The 25477-nt window shown below is 33.8% G+C and overlaps 7 protein-coding genes and 1 long non-coding RNA gene across 22 annotated transcripts; 4 read left to right on the forward strand and 4 right to left on the reverse strand.

The window, feature by feature from the left end:
* The first annotated feature begins 990 nt into the window (after positions 1-990).
* LOC105144194 (Sin3A-associated protein 130) lies at positions 991-6323 on the forward strand. Of its 5 annotated transcripts, none has more exons than XM_087414677.1 (10): positions 991-1202; positions 1672-1984; positions 2311-2540; positions 2710-3049; positions 3334-3543; positions 3624-4020; positions 4130-4276; positions 4871-5335; positions 5569-5762; positions 5849-6323. In XM_087414677.1, the coding sequence occupies exons 2-10, from the start codon at positions 1679-1681 to the stop codon at positions 6095-6097; spliced, it is 2538 nt and encodes an 845-aa protein (XP_087270803.1). In that variant the 5' UTR covers positions 991-1202; positions 1672-1678; the 3' UTR covers positions 6098-6323. The 5 variants fall into 5 exon arrangements, with proteins under 5 accessions (XP_087270803.1, XP_011051243.2, XP_087270805.1 ...); XM_011052941.2 differs by having other exon boundaries at positions 4892-5335; XM_087414679.1 differs by having other exon boundaries at positions 2713-3049.
* A 138-nt stretch (positions 6324-6461) lies between these two features.
* Positions 6462-9129, forward strand: Dnaaf3 (Dynein axonemal assembly factor 3). 2 transcript variants are annotated; one of them, XM_011052928.2, is made up of 6 exons: positions 6462-7061; positions 7144-7333; positions 7568-7738; positions 7874-8053; positions 8125-8359; positions 8415-9129. In XM_011052928.2, the coding sequence occupies exons 1-6, from the start codon at positions 6818-6820 to the stop codon at positions 8712-8714; spliced, it is 1320 nt and encodes a 439-aa protein (XP_011051230.1). In that variant the 5' UTR covers positions 6462-6817; the 3' UTR covers positions 8715-9129. The 2 variants fall into 2 exon arrangements, with proteins under 2 accessions (XP_011051230.1, XP_087270821.1); XM_087414695.1 differs by having other exon boundaries at positions 7183-7333.
* On the reverse strand, positions 8911-11071 carry LOC105144156 (18S rRNA aminocarboxypropyltransferase). The gene is made up of 4 exons (XM_011052907.2): positions 10927-11071; positions 10669-10847; positions 10221-10599; positions 8911-10096 (listed from the first exon to the last, which is right to left on the reverse strand). The coding sequence occupies exons 1-4, from the start codon at positions 11069-11071 to the stop codon at positions 9987-9989; spliced, it is 813 nt and encodes a 270-aa protein (XP_011051209.1). The 3' UTR covers positions 8911-9986.
* Positions 11072-11357: 286 nt separating this feature from the next.
* Positions 11358-12291, forward strand: LOC105144180 (Uncharacterized protein C7orf36). Of its 2 annotated transcripts, XM_087414703.1 has the most exons (3): positions 11358-11437; positions 11486-11642; positions 11728-12291. In XM_087414703.1, exons 1-3 carry the CDS (start codon positions 11358-11360, stop codon positions 12088-12090), a joined length of 600 nt encoding a protein of 199 aa, XP_087270829.1. In that variant the 3' UTR covers positions 12091-12291. The 2 variants fall into 2 exon arrangements, with proteins under 2 accessions (XP_087270829.1, XP_011051219.1); XM_011052917.2 differs by lacking the exon at positions 11358-11437 and having other exon boundaries at positions 11512-11642.
* Rpt2 (26S proteasome regulatory subunit Rpt2) lies at positions 12219-14762 on the reverse strand. Of its 2 annotated transcripts, XM_011052869.2 has the most exons (5): positions 14628-14762; positions 13782-14343; positions 13004-13390; positions 12636-12871; positions 12219-12439 (listed from the first exon to the last, which is right to left on the reverse strand). In XM_011052869.2, exons 1-5 carry the CDS (start codon positions 14628-14630, stop codon positions 12305-12307), a joined length of 1323 nt encoding a protein of 440 aa, XP_011051171.1. In that variant the 5' UTR covers positions 14631-14762; the 3' UTR covers positions 12219-12304. The 2 variants fall into 2 exon arrangements, with proteins under 2 accessions (XP_011051171.1, XP_087270820.1); XM_087414694.1 differs by lacking the exon at positions 14628-14762.
* A 934-nt stretch (positions 14763-15696) lies between these two features.
* LOC105144144 (dihydrolipoyllysine-residue succinyltransferase component of 2-oxoglutarate dehydrogenase complex, mitochondrial) lies at positions 15697-21810 on the reverse strand. Of its 2 annotated transcripts, none has more exons than XM_011052857.2 (9): positions 21453-21810; positions 20864-20888; positions 20656-20719; positions 19992-20062; positions 19789-19916; positions 19138-19467; positions 18890-19065; positions 17307-17757; positions 15697-17133 (listed from the first exon to the last, which is right to left on the reverse strand). In XM_011052857.2, the coding sequence occupies exons 1-9, from the start codon at positions 21525-21527 to the stop codon at positions 16999-17001; spliced, it is 1455 nt and encodes a 484-aa protein (XP_011051159.1). In that variant the 5' UTR covers positions 21528-21810; the 3' UTR covers positions 15697-16998. The 2 variants fall into 2 exon arrangements, with proteins under 2 accessions (XP_011051159.1, XP_087270819.1); XM_087414693.1 differs by lacking the exon at positions 21453-21810 and adding an exon at positions 21247-21418.
* Positions 18935-20102, forward strand: LOC147907009 (uncharacterized). The gene is made up of 2 exons (XR_015547797.1): positions 18935-19071; positions 19155-20102. It is a non-coding gene; the product is annotated as an uncharacterized LOC147907009 (long non-coding RNA).
* A 31-nt stretch (positions 21811-21841) lies between the features above and the next one.
* On the reverse strand, positions 21842-25377 carry LOC105144094 (hypothetical protein). 7 transcript variants are annotated; one of them, XM_011052799.2, is made up of 6 exons: positions 25221-25377; positions 24689-24762; positions 24259-24533; positions 23958-24140; positions 23554-23768; positions 22749-23197 (listed from the first exon to the last, which is right to left on the reverse strand). In XM_011052799.2, exons 4-6 carry the CDS (start codon positions 24112-24114, stop codon positions 22901-22903), a joined length of 669 nt encoding a protein of 222 aa, XP_011051101.1. In that variant the 5' UTR covers positions 24115-24140; positions 24259-24533; positions 24689-24762; positions 25221-25377; the 3' UTR covers positions 22749-22900. The 7 variants fall into 7 exon arrangements, with proteins under 7 accessions (XP_087270824.1, XP_087270823.1, XP_011051101.1 ...); XM_087414701.1 differs by lacking the exon at positions 25221-25377 and having other exon boundaries at positions 24259-24332; positions 24430-24533; positions 24689-24804; XM_087414698.1 differs by lacking the exons at positions 24259-24533; positions 25221-25377 and adding an exon at positions 21842-21990 and having other exon boundaries at positions 22947-23197; positions 24689-25214.
* Between the last annotated feature and the right edge of the window lie 100 nt (positions 25378-25477).

The raw sequence follows: 25477 nt of genomic DNA on the forward strand, positions 1-25477 counted from the left end.
ATTGTGTTTAAGCCTTTACAAAAATAATCACCCACGATTGGTTAATTTCTTACGGCTTACGTCTTGCGATCCTATTTATTGTAAAACAAGCTTAAGGAAGTGTTTATATTGGCCATAATCGTATGAAAATTATGAGTGATCAAATTTACTAAAATTTTCACAATTTAATTGGTCAGTATCTAGTGAATTTGCTTTTGTAATTTTATGCTGTGAAAGCGCATACAGAGTCGGATTTTGTAAATGATTTTTCAAAAATTATAATAAATAAAAATATGTCCACCTCAACGGGTGTATATCAATTGCCCACATTGCTAATTGATTAATTTAAAATAATATAAGCTCATTGGTCAAGCAGTGAAAAATTACTAGGAACAGGCCGATGTGAGTGGTGTATGCAATTAAACTGTGTGCATGTAACTGTACGCCATTCCTCACTTCACTGCACTTTAGCATGTATATGTATTGGGTCATCTAAAAAGTATCCGCGGTTTTTTGTCACTAGATGCGTGTTGATGATCATATATCTAGTGACAAAGTACCGCGGATACTTGATGACCCAATATATGTACGTACATATTGGATGAGATATCCGAATAAATTTTTATTTTGCCTTTTTCTTCAAAACATCCGTACGAGCTTTCAGAAACCTTTCCTGATTACAAATATCTCAATTAAAACGCGATTCATTTGGCATTTTAGCTGTAATTTCAACATGAAGAAATTCGTCTTTGACTAGAAATTTTTTCTGTCGATTTTAAGGATGCAGCCACAATGGAAGGAATAAGAAATATTTCAACCTGTCTGAAATCGGATACACCGGAATTCGCGGTTATGTGATAGGTCGAAATCTTTATTTATTCTTTACTACTAATTCTATTCCTTCTATTGTGACTGCCCCTTAATAATTGGATTAGATTGGTTGGCCAGTTATATTCAGCGTCGAGAAGAAAATTCCTATACAGACGCCACGCAATAAATGGAACATTTATTCATATCAAAAACCGCATTCCTGCCCTGCATTGTGCTTACATTGTTCGATTGCGCGCCGTAAACGTCGGTAACGATGCGAGGAACGTTTTACAGACACTGGTATGTGTTGTTCCCCGATACAAGTGTCTATCAGCTCCGAATGCACGAGAAGTGTTTTACGTGGGCCTACGAGTGATTCGGCATCATCTTCCTGGGCCAAGAATTCTACGCAGGTACGCGCCTTTTTGACGGCGACGCTACGCGGGCAGTTGACTACTGTGGATCGCTCGAAACACGATCGACAAATAGACGGATAATGATCCGGTATTTGATGGCTAGTCCCTGGAAGTCCCTTCAAGGTCGATGATGCGGCACCTGCACGTCTCCGTTCGGATCTTCTCCCGCATACACATCGACGGGTCGCCGTAACCTCCAAAGTTTGTTTGAGACTTGAACCGATACTCCATTCTGACATAAAACAACAATTCGGACTGTCGTCATGCAGATGGTTCGTCCTGCTTTGAGCGCGATGTGTCGAGAGCAGCTTGCAGGTCAACTCCCGTGTAAATCCGTCTCACCTCTCACTATAGTATCCTTGTGGATAATCCCTTGGCTATCGTGGATCATCATTCTGATCTACTCTGATCTTTCTCTATGTAATATGGCCTGTATGTAATTAATTCATCTGTTTCGTTTTAATAGTGCAGCCATGAACACTACAATAAGCACTGTCAGTAGCGGTGGTGACAAACATCTACCGGAAACGACTGTACAGACCGTGGCACAAAACTTAACTACAATGCAACAAAATGTACAGAGTGTACAGAATATGCAGAGCATGGTACAGAGTAATATACCGAGCATTCAACCAACCCAAACTATTGTTGGATCCATGACACCCAGCGGTCTAGTAGGCAAATCGGTATCTCTGGACATGAATCCAAAATTATCTTTAATGAAACCTGTGGTACCTTCTGGTGCTACCTCGTCTACAGAAACGAGTAAAATAACAACGGTAATTCTAGCATTGCTAAAAATTATGTTATAGTATTAATATTACGTTGCTTATAGGAGTGTTGCACACACGCGCAAAGAGTCATTATATTTTATTTTATATAATGAAATATTTTACTATATTCTACTGTAAAATAAAGTATAGTAGAATTTTTTATTTTATAATAAAGTAAATAAAGATTTATTTCAATATTTGGTATTAAATGTGTCAAAAAGTATTTTATATAATGTAAGATATTTTAATAATGAAAAATTAACTTGTCAAGTGCTTTAATGCATATATACAATTTGTGATAGATTTATTAATATCAAATTCAACGCTTCTAGTTATGTTCTATAGGATCTACAGTAAAAATAATATCACCAGGAATGTTAAGTACTGTGGAAAGGCAAATTCCACCTCAAACACAATTACCACATCCAGTAACTATACCAGCTACGTACCATGTACCGCGTGGACCTGCTGCAGTTGCTAATATCTCTGCACCTAGATCAACAGTTGCCACTCCTATCGTCAGGACAAATATAGGACAAATTGTGCCTGCTACTAGACCAGGGTACATACATATCTAAAATAAAATAGTTTCTGAAATAATAGTCAAAAAAGATGAAACATGATATATGTAATTAAAAGGGAGAAATTAAAATAATTATTTAGAAATATATATGCAGAATTGTTTTAATAGAACAAACTAGTTATATCACATCACATGTCGATTTTTTCAGTAGTAATACACCCATCTCTAATCCTCAATGGCAACCTAAAACAACATCTGTTGCATTATATGCACAACCGCAAAGACATCCCACTCCTTCCGTCAGCAGAGTTTCCAGGCCATCGTCCACTGTATATACGGGACAACAGCCACGCTTAATTACGCCAGCCAGTCAAGCAAGATCTGTTCAAGCTACCATGGTTGCTGGTAGTTCGTCCAGATTAATAGCACCCGTCTTGCAAACTAATCTTACTAGACATCCAGTTGCACAAAACAGACCGCCAACACCGCAAGTAGTAACTGTGTCACAGACCTCGCAACCCATCAGATCGTCGACACAAACCATTCAAGTAAATTATGTGATATAATAAATTAATATATGTATACATATATAATATATAATATATGTGTAATGTTGTACAACTTTTTGTTTACTTTTTTACGCACTTTCAAAAACTTACAGTTGTCAAACACAGTTTTGAGTCATGGTACACGAATATCGACACAATGCGTTCGACCCGGAGGTGAAGGCATACGTGACGGTTGAGTGTACTACTTTTCTGAATTGCACATAAATGCCAAGAAGAGATATATATACAATTTATGAATTTATAAATTTTATTGAAATGTTTAGCCTACTCAGTCTAGCAGACCTCTAACTACGACTGGTACGACGAAACGTATAGCTGCATCACCCATTGTAGAGACAGTCAACAGAATAAGCAGTACAGCTTCAGTTACTGTCGGTGCGGTGGAACCAACAGTAGGACGACAATTGTCAATTAGTGGTAATACGGTGGCTGGACCATCGACCGTTAGTCATATCGTTATCCCTTCACAACAGGTACTCTAATTGTGTTGTACTCTAATTTACAATATATTGAAAATTCTTTCAAGGTGATAAATATAACAATTGTTTAACAGGTTCAACCACAGCAAGGTGCACCGCGTGTTGTTCAAACCGTCACATCTCTGTCGAACCTTAGTACTGTATCACAAGTAATTACAACAACCGCAAATACACAGTCAAATGCAATGCGCATACTGCAAACAGTTCCAACCACAGTTGCGAAAATCGCAGGAATGTCCTTACATCCTTTGCCCATTGCTCTACCGGTCAGGGCTGCGTCGGCGCCGATCAAGGCTGCTCCTACACAGTCCCAAAATATTGGACAAACTGTCCAAGTAAAACCGGCACCACAAGCTAATTTACGCATGTCATCCACCAACAGCAGTACAATCACAAGTTCCACTCAGCCGGTCCAGGGACAATATATACATCCACCACATACTACTACGTATCTTTCTTTTGAGACTACAGGTAAAAATCAATTAAAAAAGGCTAATAAGTGAATTATCTTTTACATTCTTGTATCCTGTGATAAATATAATTGCATTATCTTCTGCAATAACAAAAATTTGTTTTTCAGGAACGTATTCGCAGTTTCGACAAGCTTCAGTGCAACCAGTGAGATTAGTTGTTGAGCCAGGATATGAAGAACCCCATGGTAAACCTAATGCATCTCCCCGACCGAGCATTTTGAGAAAGAGAGATCATGACAATTCACCAGTTAAAGGTATGATTATTAAATGAAGCAATAACAACATGTTATATAAAAAATATTTATTAAATTTTATTTTATAACAACGTACAAACACATAAATACATATATAATAAGTAAGGAATAGGAAAATTCAACTAAAACTGATGATATATAGTGACGATTTTTTTCAAGTATATTTTATTGATAGATATTTTATAATGATAGAAATTGAAAGATTTAATTTTGCAGCGTGTTGAAACGTGCTTGAAAATATTGACTTTAAAGTATTAAGAAAATATTTATATGTGATAACTGTTTACATATGGAAAAAAATTCTCGTTCTATTCAGTTTGTTAACACAGTTCAAAACGAAAAGAATATTAAAATAAAAGAAAATTAGATATTACAGAGAAATTTTTTGTATATGTTCTTTTAATATGCTACATTTATTATATATTAATAAATATATATATTAATTAAGTATAGTGGTAATATAATTAATAAGTATAATGGTTTTTATTTCTCTATCTTCTGTTATATATTATAAAATAAGACCTGAAATTTCCTGTTATATAAATTACTTATACTTGTTTAATGGATATCCATTATAGAATTTCAATTTCACAGGGGAGTCACAATTTCTTGCAGGTGCAGCTAAAAATTTAGTTCCCGTATTAGCATCTTTGCCATCAAGTAGATCAATGTCCAGTCCGCCATGTTCACCGAAGGGCGATCAGGATGGTGGTGGATGCCAAAGTTCTGGATCCACGACTGTATCTGCTACATCTTCGCCAGGTCTCGACGAGGAACTTGAACAATCCAGAATTACTATTAATCCCACTATAGAAATGTCGCCGAGAAAAAAACCACGCAAACAGCAACTTACAGGCGTAGAATTAACTGAACCTAAATTTACGGAGGAAGAGATGCAATTTCTCACTGAGGAAAAATTGAAGAAGGAGAATAAAGAGGAATCAAAAGAGAAGTTGTCCGACAAAAGGCAACTCTCCAATGTACAAAGTGATATTAAATCATCTACTCAACAAACAGAACTCACAATAGCACGATCACGGCCTGTACCAAGTTTATTAGGTATGTATATGTGTGTATGTATGTATATATATTAGGTGCGCAACTAAGTTCTCGCTGTTATTTTGATGAAAATGCATCAAAATAACAGCGAGAACTTAGTTGCGCACCTAATATATATGTATATATATATATATATGTATATATATAATACAAACATCTTGTTCCATTATATCCATCACATCGTTCGTATTTTTTATGCTCTAATTATGCTCTCCCTAATCATATGTTTTTAGGCTCTTCTTGGAAAAACAAATGGACAGTTAGATTACAGCATTATAGAAGACCTAGCGATGTCCGACCTCGTGAGGAAAGAAGACCAACAGTTGCTGAACTGGCGCAACAGAAATACGTATTACAGAGATTAAATGGATGGAAAATCTATCACCTCACTACACAAATGGAAGATATCGCATCCCTTGAAAAACAGGTACATTGATTCGTCATATTATTTAGATTTTCCTTCAATTTGTTTACATTTACACAGCGAATCATGTTTGTATGATACATTCGTAGGTTCATGAAAAATTAAAAACGACACTCACGCTACTGGAATCACAGCAAACCGTTAAAAGTAAACATAGTGATGGTCTCGAACGCGTAAATGAACTGATTAAAGGGAATATGCAGCGCAGTAATTTAATCAGTGAGGGCATGAACGAAGCACGTACACAACTAGTTGCTATATTTCAACATAAAGGCCCTATTACTGATCTTTTGCAACGCTGTGGTAACAAACGAGCACAGAAAAAGAGGGATAAATGAGCAGTGCTGAATAAATACGTAGAATCTTTATAAACGAACTTTGTTGAAGGGAAGTTCAAAAGGGAACTATTTTTATCTGTGTCACAGATTCTATATATAGGAATAAATAAATGGTTTTATAAGTCTAAAAAAGACATGACTATGTCACTATATAATAATATGTTTATAATTTTATTATATAAATCTATAACGTTTTTATTTTAATATAATACTTCTTACTCCTCTAGCCAAATGTCTTTCTATTTATTTACTTTCTGCCTCTAATTAATGCACATATCTCTGTTTAGACACAACGTGACTTCTTAGAAAAAAAAATTAAAATATTTATTAAATACAAATATAAATATTTATTAACAAAATACAATTCAAATAAACATTGACCATGTTAAGGACAATATTTATTTTGCAACTGTTGGAAGTTTTCTTCGCTGAGAACTATTCTTCTAAATTCAAATGTTTAATCGATAGATTACAAAGAAAAAAACATTTTGCGGAAATATTTTTCTTTGAAAACATTCTATTGAACCCATGATGGAAGTATATTCCATCACGATTGAACTTGATCTGTGATCTCTCTTCTCTTCGTTTCTAAGGTTACCATGGAGATAACAAACCTTTTAAAACAAGCTTGGTAATAGAAATCCTGATAATTATTAAGTACATATATAACGATTCTATGAAAATATATATTTCGTAAAGTTCAGCAAATCTTGAAACAATATGTGGTGGGGATATAGTCAACCGCTAGATTTACAAGCTGAAATAACACAAACAGAAGATTGTATTTTAAACAATCTTGAAGTATTGATTGTAGGTTCTGGTGATGCACGACATATCGTAAAAACGCTAGCTTCATCTTACACACATCCTGTTCGAACTGTAACGTATCACATTATTGAACCGACTTTGGAGCAAGTTGCTAGATCGATACTTTTATTAAGCCTTTGCTTAGAAAAAGATTTGGGTATGTATTCGTGAATATTAAATTTATCAAGCCTATGTTAGAGAAATCAATGGAACTACTATATATAATTAATATATCAAAGGACTGCAAGAGGCGACGCGATATTATTTGGAGATTTTAGGGAACACTCTTTTGAGACCGGCTACGGCTAAATATTTAGCAAAATGTGCCAAACAACTGATCGATATTCCGACCCGCACTGTTGAGTGTCCATGGTTATCGTTAGAAAAATTTAAGCATAAGGATAGGGATAATTTGGAATCTATTTTTAAGTAAGTTGACGTTAAGTTTAAGGAGATATGGTAATAAAATAAAATAGTTTCTAACAGTGGTGGATTTTGGTATCTGAGACGCTCGAGCAAAACTTAATTTGAAAGATTCTACAATACAAAGCATCTAGAGACAGACTTGAAAAATTTGCCACTAGTTTTAAGTAAAGGTACTTAATGCTTCCTTAGACATTTATGTATATTTCTGTATTAATTGTTGTAATAATTTCTTATAAGATTTTGGGCACGTGCAACATGCGAAGGAGTTCCCATTGTGAATTATTGGGATCGCAGAATCAGGAAGTTATTAAAAACGAGATATGACTACAGAGAAGGTGTTTTTGATTGGGATTATCATATGATTTTAAAACCCAGATGTACCACTAATCTTACTATACAAGAATATAGGTATGTTTATACATTGTAAGCAGTTAAAACTGCATATAAAATTGTGAACAAGATGATATGCTTCTTTAGTTGAAATTGAATGATTATCTGAATATATCAATGAGAAAAAATAAAATATGTTATTATAATTATTAGATTTTGGAGAAATAACGGAATAGCTTTTACATGGCTCGAAGGTGAACCAGTTAGAAGCAATCCAACTCTGTTAAATAATATAATTCAACTTGGACCTGGTTTTATACATTATGCATACTTGGGAGACATTGTGAATGGTCCGTTTTTTACATGGGCTGCTGTTGGAAAAAACGAAGACAAGTAATAAAATATATTCAAAAGAAATATTTACATGCTTGCTTCCCATAAATAAAAATTCTTAAATCTTAAAGACGTAGAGCAACTGACATTGCTGAACGTGAGATAATGCGTGCAATTTATGAAATAAGAATGAAAGAGCCACTATGTGAAGATCACGTCGGTGCTCATAGGGATGTCTCAATTTTAAATGGCATTATAGTGAGCGAAATGCCGGATATTGAAATGGAAAACGAATCGTGGATAAGTACTGGAGATAAATCTAAACAAGATAAAAAGATTTCTTGGATGGAAGTACCAAATCACAAGGTACATTTTGTATTGTTTTAATAGCCAATGTGAATTTGACAACACTTATTTTTAGATAATATTTCATCCTATAACGTCGCTGGAGTCTCTCAAGTCTAAATGCGAATATATAAATAGATTCCATCTGATTTGGGTGGCGCATAATATGACAAAACAATTACCAAATTTAATACCATTGATATCTGCTGATGCACCGATGATTGTGGAATTGCGTAAACATATGGCAGATCTTCGCAAAAAGGATTTGCAGGACTTTACTAAAGAATTGAAAGAGATCGCGCAGACGAATGGACTCCGTTCACTCTACGACTTCGATTCCAATGTACATACTTTTGCTCGTTTTTGCAAGAATTAAGTCCTTGAATAGTTAAATATATCTTAATAGATTAATATTAATTGTAAATATATGTTTCACACATATTATTATAAGCTAAAATAAAAATTTAATTGACAATACAAATATTATACAGAATATAAAATGTCAGTATACAATTGTCGAAAAAAATTAAGGATTTCCAATCTATATTAAAGACAATCTCTTTAAATAATAATTCTTTTTTAAAAATGAATGTAATTTATTTTATAGCTCGTTTTTGCCAAACAATAATACAATAATACAAAAAAAAGGGCCATAAGTAATTAACGGATGTAGATAAAAAATAAAAGTAAATTTTATTACAAAATATAAAAGGATTTTGACTCGCAATCTTTTTCAGCAAAATAAATATATATTTCTTCAAATTAATATAATTAATGTAAAAAAAAAATAATTAATTTAATTCTTATTAATTTAAAATAACCATTCGCAGCTTTTAATTACTGATTATTATGGATATTTTTAAAATTATTTTAAATGTATTTATTATTTTGTTGAAAAAAATTATCAGTCAAAATCCTTTGCTATTTTATAACAAAATTTACTTTTATTTTTTAGAGCCTTTCTATTACAGGAGGTGTGCGAATAATTTAAAATCGAATTTTATGGTGAATTCTATCACTCACACTACATCAGTGCATATTAAAAGCTGCTTTATATAAAATATCTCAATGCAGTGATATAATATAATAAACTTTGACAATGAAATAATATTATATATATATACATTTTATTAAGTGACGTGACAATATCATTAGTAGATAGTTAATCGTTTAAAATATTTACTTTTACATTTAACTTTATTAATTTCATATAAAGCAGCTTTTAATATGCACAAATCTAGTGTAGTGCAAGTACGGTGCAAGTGACTAAATTCGCTAATAATAGATTCAATTCGATTCGTTCGTTTCCGTGATTCGAGAAATCGAAATAATAAATTTAAAATTTCGAGTGGTTCATCGGTAGTTCGATTTCAAATCAATGGTCTATTTTATTTGCTTCATTTATTTGCTTCACATGGCTCTCGTAAGTTGAAAATGATTTATTTTCTCTCTATTGAAAATATTTTTAAATTAGCTTTTAATGTAAATTCAGGAAAATTTTATTCAAATTCAATTTGTTTTTGAATAAAAAAGATTCGATTCGATTCATTTTTGAATATATTATCAAAGATTTGGTTCAATTTAACCTCATATATGCTTAATTCGCACACCTCTAGTATATTATTTAAAATAGCTGTAATATTATATTTTATATTCTTGCATTGGCTAGTTCCTTAGTTATTTCGGACACTACGCTCTTATCTTTTTCTTCCGCCTCTTCTTCAGATTCTGTATCACTTGGTGGAAAGTCAGAAAGTGCTAAAGAACACAAATATCATATATATATGTATATGTATATATATATATATGTATATATATATATATATATACACAAACAACGCACACACATACACATATATATAGGATAATTAGATGTTCTTACCAAGTCTGTCAATTTTTTCCTGCTGTATATCCTTTAAAAACTTTTCTTGTACAGCTATTACTTCTTCAGTATTTGCGCAACGAGCGTAATTTTCCAACAATTCACTGTTTAGTTCTAGGAACAAGTGTCCCCAACTAAATTTGTCAAGAATCAGGTCAGCTTCGTCTGGAAATCCCGTTATGATTAAAGTAGCTGCAATAGCCTCCGCACAACTCAATTCGCAGGGTTTTGTCGAATTGGCAGAAACCAAGAAAGGCAATATGCGAGGATGGGATGTCCTTACTTTGTTGAAGGGAGTGTCGTCGATACGCGACCAACTACAATTAATAACTGCACAACCATACTTCTCTACAATCTTGCGATCCAATGGAGTCACGCACTGCGACAAACATTTTATCTAAGAATCTAGACAACAAGATTATTGTTATTTATTGTTTCTTTATTTTACCTTATCGCTTACTGGAGTAAGGCAAAGGCCTGAAAATCGTGTACTCAGTCGCAGCAACTTTGTTAAACCATATCTCACTAACTTTTTGCCAGTACCATGTTTGGACTGTTTGGAGTTGGAGCAGTGCTCTAAATCCCACATAGCCACAGGGAATGGCAACGGCCACTCGTTTACCGTCTCTGCAAAGAGTACATTGTATATTGTACTCCCAATGTACAATATGTACATTGCAAAACACGAAACTCATCTTAATCTAACCTGTCTCATCGTTTTCCTTATCCGAGCTGTCAGAACAGTCAGACATTCTGTCCCTCTTCTGGTGATACCTCAGCTCCTTGCAGAGAACATTACGGGGCCTCCGTTGCAGCAATTTATTCTTGTCTTTCTTTCTACGTCCCGACATTTTCAGGTACTCTACGCTATTCCGTTTCCTTCCTTCAATATATGTTTTTTTCAAATATGTTTATCACTGTTTACGTCTTATCGCAGCTTAACCTAACATCTGTTGTCATATATACGTATATAATACCGCAGGAATGTCAAACATATGAAAACACAACTTAACTGTTGACTGTTTAATTTCTTTGTATAATTGATTCCGCGCGTAGTTGTTATACGTTGAATATTTAGAGCTCTACAATTACATATTAACCATTACAGTTATACATATATAACGTATCTATTGGTAAATGTTTCTTTACCATCTTACTTTAAATTTTGATAAAAATATACCTATTCATTCGATACCATTTTGTGCAGAAATAAAAATGTGCTTTTACTGATTTGACTTGAAACATATCATCACAAAATTGTTGAGCATCACAAAATTGTTTCAAGGAGAATCGGACAGAATAATGTCTACTTATACGATGGAAGATGTAATACAAACGACAGAGTACGATTCGGCTAGAGATGACGATTCTCTATACGTCGCTTCGAAATGCTGGAAACGTCTTATGGATGCTGCTATCAAAGTATGTAAGCGATTTTCGACAGTGTCTGACGCGATATTTATGTTGCAATTACTTACCGTGTCGCATTTGATAATCATATTTTTAGACTGGCTACAGAGAAGGGATACAAGATGGAGCAGACTCTGTGCTGCAAGAGGGATTCGACATTGGTTACAAAGACGGTTTCGAGACCGCTTTCACTTTGGGAAGGTACAAGGGTATGGTTGCCACGTTCACATTAGAACATCCCACAGATGTGGCAGCTGTTCTTAAAAGAGCCAGACGTGGTGCGTGCCAGATATGCGAGGTGGAATCGCGAAATGAAACTTCCAATTCGTATGAGAAAGCTCCATTCTCCAAAGTCCTGAGCGAGCAGAGAGAACACTCTGCAGAAGTAATAAACAGGCTACATAAATATCTTGAACCAATCTTGAAGAAATCGGGCATTGAAATCAATTCAACTCTTTAGTTAATATATTTAAGTAGCAATTTACAGATTTAATAATTAGTTAAATAATTAGTTAAATTACCGAACAAATAATTAATTAAATTATATATATTAAAAATAATGTTTTTAATATATATTGCTACAAAAAGTTAATCTCCTGTAGAAATTTTTATTGAGACACTCGAACAGTTTTTCGCGATTCAATACAGAGATAAATGATAATGAACTCTTTTTTTTATAAATATAATCCTTCAGGAGAACCTTCCTTCTTCCGATATAACACACTTTCCTTGGATTTCTTAAAATCGTCGCTGGTAACCTTCATACGTCGTTCACGTAGAGCCATTAAACCAGCCTCGGTACATATTGCCTGAAATAAAAATTTTTAATCCATTTTAATGAAGCAATAAAAAAAGGAGGATTTACAATTTTGCTTTAATTCGTTTGGCATTGATTTATTCTTAGAACTATAAATATTTTCTCTTATTTTAATAAAAAAGAACTGCAAGAGAAAGTATAAAATACATGTATAAGCAGAGTTAAATTTTTACAGAAGATTATCCTACCTTGATATCCGCACCAGAAAGATCATCCTTTGCCATAATTAATTCCGCAAGATTCACGTCAGGCGCCAAAGTCATTCTACTTGTGTGAATATTGAAGATTCTTCGTTTAGTTTTCTCATCTGGCAGCGGAAATTCTATTTTTCTATCGATTCGACCCGGTCTAATTAAAGCAGGATCTAAGGTCTCTATTCTGTTAGTAGCCATAACCACTTTCACGTCGCCTCTACTATCAAAACCTAATAATAATTTTTCAAATTTAACATCTGATGTTTATTATAATATCTAATATGTTTATTAATATCTAACATAAAGTTTACTAGTATAAAAAGATTTTTGTCTGAATTTTGAATTGGAGGAAATTAGCATACCGTCCAATTGATTAAGCAATTCCAACATAGTTCTCTGAATCTCCCTTTCACCTCCACTATTGCTGTCGTATCTTTTCGTTCCTACCGCATCTATTTCATCTATAAAGACAATAGAAGGAGCATGCTCCTCGGCAACTCTGAAAAGCTCTCTTACAAGTTTTGGACCATCACCTAAATATTTCTGTATAAGTTCAGAACCGACAACTCTCAAAAATGTAGCCGATGTTTGATTAGCCACAGCCTTAGCGAGCAGTGTCTTCCCTGTGCCAGGTGGTCCATAAAGTATCACACCTTTTGGAGGTTTAATACCCATTTCCTCATAATATTCTGGATGAGTTAATGGTAATTCTACGGATTCTTTAATCTCCTGAATTTGGGTATCAAGACCTGAAAATATTCATGAATCATATTCTTTGATTTTTACATAACAATTCCTTGATAATTTTACACAATGTATGCACTTATCCAAAAGCAATATTTCTTCAATTTATAAGTAAAATTTTACTTCATTAAGTTACTTCAATTTAGACATATTTTAAAATCAAATTTTATGCGTACGTCTTGAATTAAGTTTCAATCAAAATTTAACTTGATTTGAAATCTTGTGTTTCCAAGTCCCTTGCTAAAGATTATATAAAACCTTGACACAATTTTATAACAAGATATAATTAATTATAAATTTATAATAATTTTATATTTATCTATATAAATCGGAATTTATATAGATAAATATAAAATATTACAAAATATTTTGAATATAAAACAGATATATACATACCTCCGATATCAGTGTAGGTTTCCTGAGGAGCTTTTTCAAGTTTCATCACTGTAACCATAGGATCTGTATCATCTCCTAAAACGCCAACAACAGCATGAACTTTATGATTTAACAGTACAGAGCAACCAGGTTCCAATTGATCCTTATCCACAAATGACAAGATGGATACGTAATGCTCAGAGCCAACTGAAGTAGACACTATCGCATGATTGTCATCGATTATTTCTTCCAATGTTCCAACGGACATTGGTGTACCACGAAGATCGTCCACTTTCGATCTCTCTTCCTCATTCTTCTCTTCCTGCGGCTTCAGGCGCTCCTGATTCCTAATAAACTCCTCCTCCATCAGTAGATAATCCTTTATGCGTTCCATTTTTAATAATTTCAGTCTACAACGTGTGTGAGGAGTCACTTGTGGCAATTTCAGAGCTGCATCTGGCCCCTTAGTACGCCTCTTTTTTTTACCCACTCTCGTGGGTATCGGCGGCTCGTACTTCTTCTTCTTGTCCTTGTCATCCTTCTTGTCTCCTCCACTGCCACCAGTTCCAGATTGATTCTGACCCTATGTGACAATTTATTATTATCAAAGAATTTCACTGATAAATTAAAAATTGTATTAAAAGAAATATCGTAATCGTTTGAGAAAAATCAAATTCTTTTTAAAACTTAAAAAAATGAATTTAAGATAGAGCAAACGTTTGAAGGATTTGGCTAACCTAAATCTAAACGATCGATAAATAGAGTAGATCCTAGACAATTAGCAAATGTTTCTTGTTCTCCTGAATAGCAAAGCCACTTCATGTTTTACATTAAATAATAATCAATTGACAATTTTGATAGACTCACCATCTTCCCTTACGATACTCAATCTGACTTATATGTGCTTGCTGCTCTTCGAAACGGCAGAGTCATTTGCTAGCGATTCGATTGTGTACAGTCGATAAGAAAAGATGGCATCTGTTTTCCCGCTGCGAGAAGTTGCGATTGCGGATAAAGGAAACATCTTTCAAATTTATTTTAATATAATAAGTTTCTTCGAATTTATATAGAAAAATCTTATCTATTAGCTGAAAGAACTATTAGTTAGAATTAACGATATGAAATGTACTCAATTTATACGAGAAATGACCGGATCATTTTGAGAAATTTGAGAAATATTCACATATTCTTTCTCATTTTTGAATAATCGAAGATGTCTGCGAGTGAATAATTTTATATTAAAGAAGCGTTTAAAATTTGTGGAGCAATTTATATTATTTATTATTTATATTATTTATATTATTTATTTTTCTGGTACTTTGTACGTAATAAGATCTATTAACTGAACAGGGAATTAAAAATGTAAAATGTACTTAATTTATAGACTCAAAAAAATAATCAGGAAATCTGAGAAAATTATTCTTGCAGGTATGTGTGTATGCGTGCGTGCGTGTATGTGCGTATGGTGTGTGTGTGTGTGTGTGTGTGTGTATTATACATATATTCTTCCTCCAAAGTTATAATTGAACATGTCTAGTGTGAGTAAAGAATTTTTTTTAGAAACGTTCATAAAATTTTTCAGGCAATTTATATTTTTTTCAGGTACTTTGTGTGCGCACACACACAAAATTATATTTGACAGAATTAAAGATGTAAAACCTACCCAATTTACAGACACGAGAAACGATTGTATCACTCTGGAAAGTCTGCGACAATTATTCGTACAATAATTCTTCTTCCTCTCATTTCTGAAGTCATAATAATTAAAAGACAACTAACGCGAGTCATGACAAAAAATTTAAAAAAATAAAATACAAAAAAATTCTTAAAAACTTATTTGATCATTCATATAATTGTAAGTAATTATTATTAAATATTAGCGATTAATTACGATCTATGCCAACACTGTACTGTTAAAATGAAACGAAATTCGATATTTAATTAGCGTGCTTTATATGCGTTTCCTCGTTAATATACAGTATCGAACGATATACAATATATTTTACAATGAGACTGAAAGAGCATTCGCACATCTTCACGCATAAAGCTGTGTTTGATCTGATGCAAACATAATGATGGAAACGCTCGCGAGCTAACACTCGCCGACTTCGCCGTTATCAATAACAGCGCAAATGGATTTGTATCAAATACTCAATGGCGACTCAAAACGTTCGTCGCAGGACTTGGCAGTGTACTTTTATAAATTAATGCGTGATTAAACGGCTCTTCCATCCCATCCCTCCCACATACATACTCTATCATAAAAATATATCTTGTTCACATTGACTACGTTTACACGGCTCGATTTATACTAAAATTACAACATCGATGTTATCAAACTGGCCAGTCGTAGCTATTCCTCTAAAGAATGGAATAAATGTGATTGGCCAGTTTCATAATATCGATGTTACAACCTCGGCGTAAATCGAGTTGTGTAAACGTAGACGACAGTTGATTTCTTTTTTACTTAATAAACAATTTTTGATTTACAAAATTACGAATGAGTCATTTTCCTTCGAATGCAAAATTCCTCACATGCAACATATCTCCCCCCCCCCCCTCTCCGAGATGCTCGATATATAACGTACTGCCAACAGTAATATCACTTCCACGTATTTAAATATTTATCAAATCACGTTACTTATCCTACGGCCGCAATGTGACGCACAATTCAACAACGCTAAAGAGACTTATATTGGTGAGATTTTATTTTAGCTTATGGGTCTACATCTAGAGTACTTAGGATAAGTACCTTCTAGCCCTTTTTCGGCTTCTCTGTACTCCGCCTTTCGACACCGATCGACATCAATATGGCGACCAAAATACGAATGCTCACAAGAATATGATTATCGGTTCGATATTTATTCGGGTTGCCGAAAAATATGTGGAGAAATTCCAAAAACAAAAGTTACGTCGTGCAGCAATATACAGACTATATTACGACTGTAACATGCAAAGCGAATTCGCCTTACAATATTCTCGTTGCAAGAATTCAGAATAATAGACAGGATTATTTCGTTATTTATGACTACGCTTGTCACATCCCACGTATGGCTTGAAGATTAATGGTATTCGAAATAAGCTAGAGACGTTCTTTAGAGGGAACGTTCCAATGATTATAGGTATTTGGATGCGGAAAGACTGCCTGTCGAGATTCCAGATTCTCGCATCGCATTTTTGTTTATCCAATGGTGAACAATCACATCGTTAACATGTGCGATAAATGTATCCCAAGTTATTAAAGGCCAGCCAAAATAATTCTAGGATCTTCCACAGCGTCTTTGATCTTCCTCAGGAACATCACAGCCTCACGTCCATCAATCAGTCGATGATCATACGTCAAAGCTACATACATCATTGGCCGAATTTTAACCTGAGAATACAAACGTTTGTAAACAATTTTACAATGCAATTATGAATTTCATAGTTTAAATTAAAGGAGAATAAATAATTAAAGATTTTAATGAAAAGATAAAAAAAATTAAAGGTTTAATTCAAAGAATTAAGAAATTGAAGGATCTTAAAGCGCCTATTAGTAAACTTTACCTCTCCCTTAATGGCGATAGGTCTGTCAAAAACGCCGTGCATACCAAGAATCGCGCTCTGTGGTGGATTAATAATGGGAGTTCCCAGCATCGAGCCAAAAACGCCACCATTGCTTATTGTAAAAGTACCGCCATCCATATCCTCGATGGTGATTTTCCCTTTTCTAGCCTTTTCACCCAGAGCGGCCAAAGCGATTTCAATTTCGGCGAAATTTTTATTTTCTACGCTACGAAGTACGGGTACAACAAGTCCCTTCGGTGTCGCGACTGCCACACTAATATCTACGTAATCTCTATATACTATATCGGTACCGTCTATCACGGCGTTCACCACGGGTTGGTCTTTTAGAGCATAGGCACTGGCCATGACGAATGGACTCATGAACCCTAGCTTGATACCGTACTTTTTCGTAAACGATTCTTGATGCGCCTTCCGAAACTCGATAATGCGACTGCAAATTAATGATGTACATTAATGATTACATGAAAGATAAGAGTATAAACTAGGGCTGATGATTTAGACCGGATAATAAGATACCCGGATACCAATAATGCCCAATAACATTTTATATAGATATGTATAGTATTTCTAAATATAGTTTTCAATGTAGTGAAAATTATTACGTGCCGTTCACTATCAGATTTGAAACGCAATCATAAATTGAAACTAAAAATATCAAAAATTAAAATGATCGATCAATAAATTAATGCCTTTGTGATCGATTCAAAGGAGTTTTAATTCAACGTAACTCAATTTATATTGTTAAAGTGATTGTTAATTTTTAATAATGATAATCCAGCTTCTTGAAAAAAGCTCTTAGAATTTAAGATTCTTAAAATAATTTAATTTGCGCTCGTATGTGCAAACACCCGCATATTTTTACACAGAAAGAAATGGTTTTGCTGAAATATCTACAAATTTGATGTGACTATAAATGCAATTTTCTTAATTGCACACCGCTTTCTGCCGAATTTGAAACGCAATTATGAATTGAAATTAGAAATATTAAATAGTAAATTAAATTATTTTAGTATTATCATTAATTTTTAATAACTCTAAATACATTAATTTTAAAAAATCTCTCAATATATACCGTTTATTTGCTACAATAGCAATATAATTAAAAAATTATCATTTTTTTCAATTGCTTTAAAAAAAATAGAGCAAAAAAAAAGAAAAAAAGAAAAACGTATTATACTTCAAAAGAACAAAGAAGAAAAATATCGTTCTTCTATAACCAATTATTATACCAAAATTCTATTTTTAAATTAACATTATAAAATTTTAATGATTCAAAACATTCAAACATTATTTTCTAAAAAATTTTTAGTTGTATTGTTGGTGTAATAAATGAACAATAGATACATATGAAATATAGAGTATTGTAGAGTTTCCCATTGAGACACAATTAATAAAGTTATTAACATATAAATCATCTTTGTTGTTAAATAATGATTCAATGTTAAATAAGGATTCAATGGATAGATTTAGCAACCGCTCACTAAGCGCACATTTTGTGTGTGTGTGTGTGTGTGTTACACTGTATGTGATTTTTATATTAAGCAATAATAGCTTGAAATTACCTCATGTCAATTTCATTAAACGTGGTCAGCATAGCGTTCGTGTTCTGTGCGTCCTTCAGACGTTCCGCAATACGTAGACGCATTCTATTCATTTTCACTCGCTGTTCTGTCCTGGTGCCGATTATTTCGCGCGTATAATCGGTAGGAGGTAGCTGAACTTTTGCGCTTTCCAACGACTAAAAGTACATCATTTTCATAATATTTTCAAATTGTATAATAACTAATGCATAATAATAACTGATATTTACCTGGGCATGTTTAATAGCCGCAACGGGCATAGATGCAGTAGGTGCTTGTGGAGATGGCGGTTCAGTGGCGGGAGATGGGATCGGCTCTGCGGATCTCGGCAGTGGAGGTGCCACACTTGGGGCCGATGATGTCGGAGAAGATGCAGGTTTTGGTGCTTTTTCTGCCGGTGCGGCCGCAGGAGGTTGTGGCGTTTTTTCCGCAGGTGCAGCACCGCCGGTTGCACCGATGTCGATGGTGCACAACTTCTGTCCCGGCTTTACAGTATCGCCATCCTTAAAGAACAGCTCCTTTATGACACCAGGTCCGGGCGACGGTACAGGAACAGAAGTCTGTGAGCAAGCGCGATTAAATTTTGAATAGTTTGTAATATCCCTCGTAATAATCGCGATTATTCTTACTTTATATTACGTTTATTCTACAATTGTATAAGCAATTGTATAATTGTAAGTGATTGCTCGGCGTTAATTTATAAAAATTAACCAAACTAATACCGAATATTCTTCTTATATTCGACTATGATTCGATGATATTTAATTCTTACAATTACAAGCACTTACAACTACACTTATGAGCAATTATAAAACAGGTTTTACACAATTGTAGAATGGTTTTTACAAGCGAAAGAAACAAGAAACGTCCTAGATGCTTGCCTTGTCCGTTTCGATCTCGCAGAGGACTTCGTCTTCCTTTACCTGGTCGCCGACCTTCTTCTCCCACCTCACGTCGCCCTCGTTTACACTTTCTGCAAACGCAGGAACTACAACTTCCCTGATCTCCCCTGTTTAGATAATACAAATTATACATGATTAAATTAACTGATTAAATTACGTCTTACATAAGATGTCATACTTACATAGTGCTGAAGTCGAACGTATGTGTCTCGCTTGATTTATCCAATAGTAGTTTGCCTTGTACTTTCTACATCTGGATGTAAAAAAGAATATTATAATCTTTAATTCTTCTACATGTACCTTCATCTTCTGAGTAACGATCATATGAACTCATATAAACTTTTTCCCATAAGATGAAAATATGAGAAAATTTTTAATATTGAAGTTAATGAAATTTTTACTTTCTACGTTTCCATCTTAGAGAAAAAGTTATAAGAAAAGAAAAAGATATATATATATATATATATATATATATATATATATATGTGTGTATGTTCGGCATCTTGCTTCTAAAGGCTCAATCGTATAACTTTTTCGAGAGAGAAGTAGAATCTTGAAAAGTAAAATTTTTTTGAACATATATACAATATATACATGTACTATGTGAATATATATGTACATTTATACATAAAAATTTTCACATTTGACTTAAAAAATTTTCATATTTTTACTCTAAAGAAATGTTGCGTAACAAATACTAAAGAATTGAAAGTAATTAGTTCAACAAAAAAAACTATATGTATAATTCCTAGTATATAAATCATTATCAAACTTCTACATATTAGTGACATGTGAAAGATAAAAAATAAATACATGTAGACACAAGTCGCAAATAATGCTACTTACAACGGAGCTTTGGCATTGGGCACGTGTTCAGCATGGATAATGCAAACAGGGATAAGAGTGTGCCCTATAAAAATTTATTATAATTATTATTTTTCGCTGATGAGCTTTTCCAAGTTTAATTCGTTATTTCTCACAGCTGTAGCTTTCAAAATCCTTGTTATATATACATCAGTCTTATCAGTGTCTTATCATCTCTTATTAACCTTACCTTGACTACATAACGATCTCGCGACCTGTAAAAAAAACGAATGCAGGAGCTAGTTAATTTTATTCTAGCCGACAATGTATTTAGTTTAATATATATAGCAACATATGGCTTAAAAAATAGTTTGATTTTCAGACGAAAAAAAAGAGCGATTGATCTTATGAAATGCATGATGATAAAAATAGTCATTATTTCAAAAGAGCGAGAAAAGAAAGGAGAGAAAGAAAGAATCAATATCAAGCAAGCAAAGTATAAGCATCAGGTGCTTATCATAATCTGATTCATGCAGGTGAAACAAGGAAAACTTTTCGCTTGATTGACAGACTATGTCAATCCGCATGAGTCACAATTGGATATTATTGGGTCGAGACATATTATGTAATAACCATTGTCGCGATATGAAAAGCCAGGAGAGGTTCTAACGAATCTTGACGAGCAAACAGAACCTCGACTCGCGGCGGCGAGCATCCTTTAAATTAATCCAGGACGAATAAAATGTCGATCATCAGCAACTGCTACCGTGGACAAGAGCGGACAAAGAAGGAAGTGATGCAGAGCGAGGGAAACGGCAACAGCTCGTTATCGTACTCACCTCGGTCCGCAACACGCTGCTCCGCGTGATTACGCGAGGCGCGAATCGCGAACAATTGGACAGCATCGCAGCCATCCTCAGGCAGGCGAAGCGTGCAACTGCGCGCACACACACACACACATACACACAAACAACACACTGGGACGTCCACTCGCGAACGATGAACGGTGAGCGGACAACAAGAACGACGGGGCGCGTGCCCACGGTTTCTCTGATTTCTCGTTCGTGACGATAACGACGAAACGAGACCGAAACGTCCGAACCGGGAGTCGGGAGACTAGCAGAGACTAGTCCGACATCTGACTAGTGCCGGAAAGATTGCATCGGATCACAGATGTGCGGCTGTGTACGGCGGCATCTGTTAAGAATGGATTACACTACCATTTTACCTGTATATTCCTGTATATTCCATAAATTCCCAGCAAATTTTCAGCAATTCTCAAGTCACAGACTGGCTGCTTTTTTTTTTTCTAGGAAATGTATGTCTATCGATGTTATTCCAATTTTAATCTTCTACTGATATTCATTTTTTTCTAATCTTAAGAATTGAAAAGATGAAGAGTAAATTAAAACCAGATTTAAGTCATTAAGCATTAAGCTATATGTATATTGATAGAAACGGGCACTCATTGAACAACAAAGGCTGCTTTTTTTAGAAGGCAATCGTCACAAGTATTCTGTCTATTCATTAAATGCTAATGCTTTTTAAATCATTTCCACTAATGTAGATTAACTTTAATCTCAATTCAACTCACTCTTCATCTTTTTTTTTTAATTCTTAGACTAATTTAATCTCGGTTCAACTTTTTACTCTCTTATCTTTTTTAATTCTGAAAAAAAAAGAAAAAGATAAGTTAAACTAAGATTAAAGTTAATTTGGTGGAACCAAGTCTTAGAGCCTAAAAAAACTATGGAAAATTAAATCAAGATTAAAGTTGATCTATAGTGGAAGTGGGTACAAAAATAAGAATAAAATGATATTTAAATTGTGTTCCCTTAGGAAAGAATCGAAGATAGAATGAAAGCAGCTTTGCAACTGTTGTAAAATTCTTCAATACGATTGGTCTTGCTCTTAGTTCCTCATTGGATCTAAATGTATAAACCGATCATATTCAAGAATTTTACAACAGTTGCAAAGCTGCTTTCTCTGCTGAACGCAGCCAATGATGTGTCTTTTAAAAGGAAAGCAGCCTATGTCTCAATCTTTTCATCTTTGCAATGTTTTTTAATGCATGTGTGTTTCCAAATATATCAGAAGGAATGAGAGAGAATGTAAGAAAGATTAAAACTAATTAATTTCTGTGAGAACTGGAATTGCTATTGTGATTGAATTCAATATCTTAGATGTTGAAGGAAATTCACATAACTTGATAGAATAGTATTTAACAATATACAAAAATCTTTAAGAATACATTACATTAGTTTCAATATAATTTTTATAAACTTCATTATTTATTTTTTGTAGTATATGCACAGTTTTTATTTCCTGTGTACCTTTGGCAAATAGTGGTGTTTATCCACATTAACAACTTTTTATTGTACATCTCCTCAGAGATGCACGTGACAGACATTGCAAACACAATCAGTCTTGCATTCTCGATAAACTGTGCAGTTATCTGTTCTGGTATCTTTTGAAAGTTTGTGTCGAGACACGGATATCCAGTGACATATACGTAGTCGAACGGTTGAATTTCTTTACCCAATAAACCACCATTCGTCTCTGACCACCACTCATTCTCCAAAACCTATCATTAGAAATAATTCATCTATATTGTTGCAATAAATACATATAAATCATAGAATTTATTGATTTTATAATTTACAAATTTATAAATTCTCTTATAGCGAATTCACTTGCATTATACTAAATTAAATTATTAATGCACTAAAACTGTTATACATGAAATTAGCAAAGTTAAATGTGAATAGATATTTTAAACAATTAAATATCAATAATGATATTGTCATGTTATTTAACGAAATATATACTTCAAAGTTGATTACATTATACCATTATATTTAGATACTTTATATAAAGTAACTATTAATGTGCACTAATCCAGTGTAACACGAGTGACCGAATTTACTATTAAATTCTTACAGCTATATCATGTAAAGATGCATCACGTGGATAGGAGAATTTTGGACGTGTCTCAGGAAACTTCTTTGGACAGCTTCTATTCGCTTTTGCCTCACTTGTCCTTACATTTTCAGCTTGGTTCCTGTATTTCTTATCAATTTCCTGCCGTTTTTTCAAAGAGTACATATATTGTTCCAATTTATAATTAACCTGTGCCACTCCTGTCCCATCCTCAACTGTAAGAGAATCCAAGAGTTCAAGTATCTTCTTGGATATTATTAAACTTATTGCTCATACTTTAGGTCGATTCTTTTCAATTGAACTTGTTGCAAATTCATCTTCCTTTTTCTTCTCTCCCCATTGGAGAAAAAAGAGGGACAGTGTAAGAAGTTGTTGAAAAAAAGGAAACAAGTTTCTTTCCTTACTTGTCAGAAACAGATTGTTGACATTGTGCTTAACATGCGTAACAATTCCAACTAGTTCGATTTTATGTACTTTAATGTGAGGCATATTAAATGGGTGAAAATCTATATAACGGCCTTCCTTGTAAGGTACTAATCGATATAGTTCCATGATGAGCATTGGTATATTCAATGTCGTTCGTGAATCTGAAAATAGAACCGACATTGTCATATGCCCAAAGACAACACAAATTAACAATAATGTTACATTAATGTTATAATTTCTCACTCAATAATATAATTGTAATATAGCACATGTTAATACCTAGGGTACCTTCTAGCAAGAAACACAGTTACTCCATTCTTTAGAGAGATAACTATGATTGACCAGTTTCGTAACTACGGATTTAATGTTATTAAATCTGATTAAGGATATCCATGTACATGCAGTCATAGATGACACAAGTTTGTTTACATTGTATGTTCAACTGCTTACATGCTTCAACATGCTCCAACATGCTCCAATCATCGCTCCTACTCACTTTAATACGTTGGTTGGAATGAGTAGAAGCTATTTTGAAACATGTGACGTGAAAAAACCTATTGTGTAATATAGTGATCATTACATCTTTATTGTTTATCAAATCAAAATGAAATCACTGTGTTATTACAATATACTAAGTATGCCTCTTGCTGGAAAGCATCATTAATGCATGTTATTTTTAGATGTTCTAATCGAATAAATTTACCCTCACCAGTTCTAACGTTGATACCGGGCCATTCCTTTTTCGTTGAGAGGGATTTTTGGTGGTTGTCATACTCCTCTCTGCTGAAAACAGTAATACCCTTCACTGATTTCTCGCTAGACATTTTTCTTGTGTGACCGATTTGAGTTTAATTTTTCATAAGATCCTTTTATCATCGATGATGCTTCCGTTGTTTTCCCGATTGTGTCAACAGATGTCTACTCAGCTCATAAAAAAAAAACGGCTTTTACAGGACTTGAAATCTACGAAAACAGCAAGAAACTCTGAGGACAAAGAAACTCGCGATTCCCGCGAATACTCTGAAATATCCGAGGAATTGCGCGAAACTGCAAATTGCGAAATTGCGCGCGGCGAACCTAACCTAACCTACAACTCCGTTTCACGTATGACGCATATGATATGTATCATTTTATCTTTTTTCAATATTCAGAATGAAATAACAGGATGAAATGATATACAATATTATGAACATCATGCGTGAAACGGAACGCACTTTAGCATGCATGCATCAGAAAATTACCATTCCACGCTAATCTGTTTCAGATAATATGATAGCCTATTTAGCGGACGTTGATAATATTTCGTCAGTAAAAGAGAAATACTTTAAACAGTGTTCACTGTAAAAATGCCCCCGCGCAATATTCCCCTCTAAAGAAGTGGATGTAAACTACACAACAATATCCATTTTTTTTCGGTGCAACATGTAACGATTATATAACCAAATATCGATTTATCATCTCTAGCCTTGAAAAATGAACGATGTACCGAAAGAAAAGT

Source organism: Acromyrmex echinatior, chromosome 16, assembly GCF_024713525.1.
Source record: "Acromyrmex echinatior isolate Ae372 chromosome 16, ASM2471352v2, whole genome shotgun sequence".
In the NCBI taxonomy this organism is placed as follows: Eukaryota; Metazoa; Arthropoda; class Insecta; order Hymenoptera; family Formicidae; genus Acromyrmex; species Acromyrmex echinatior.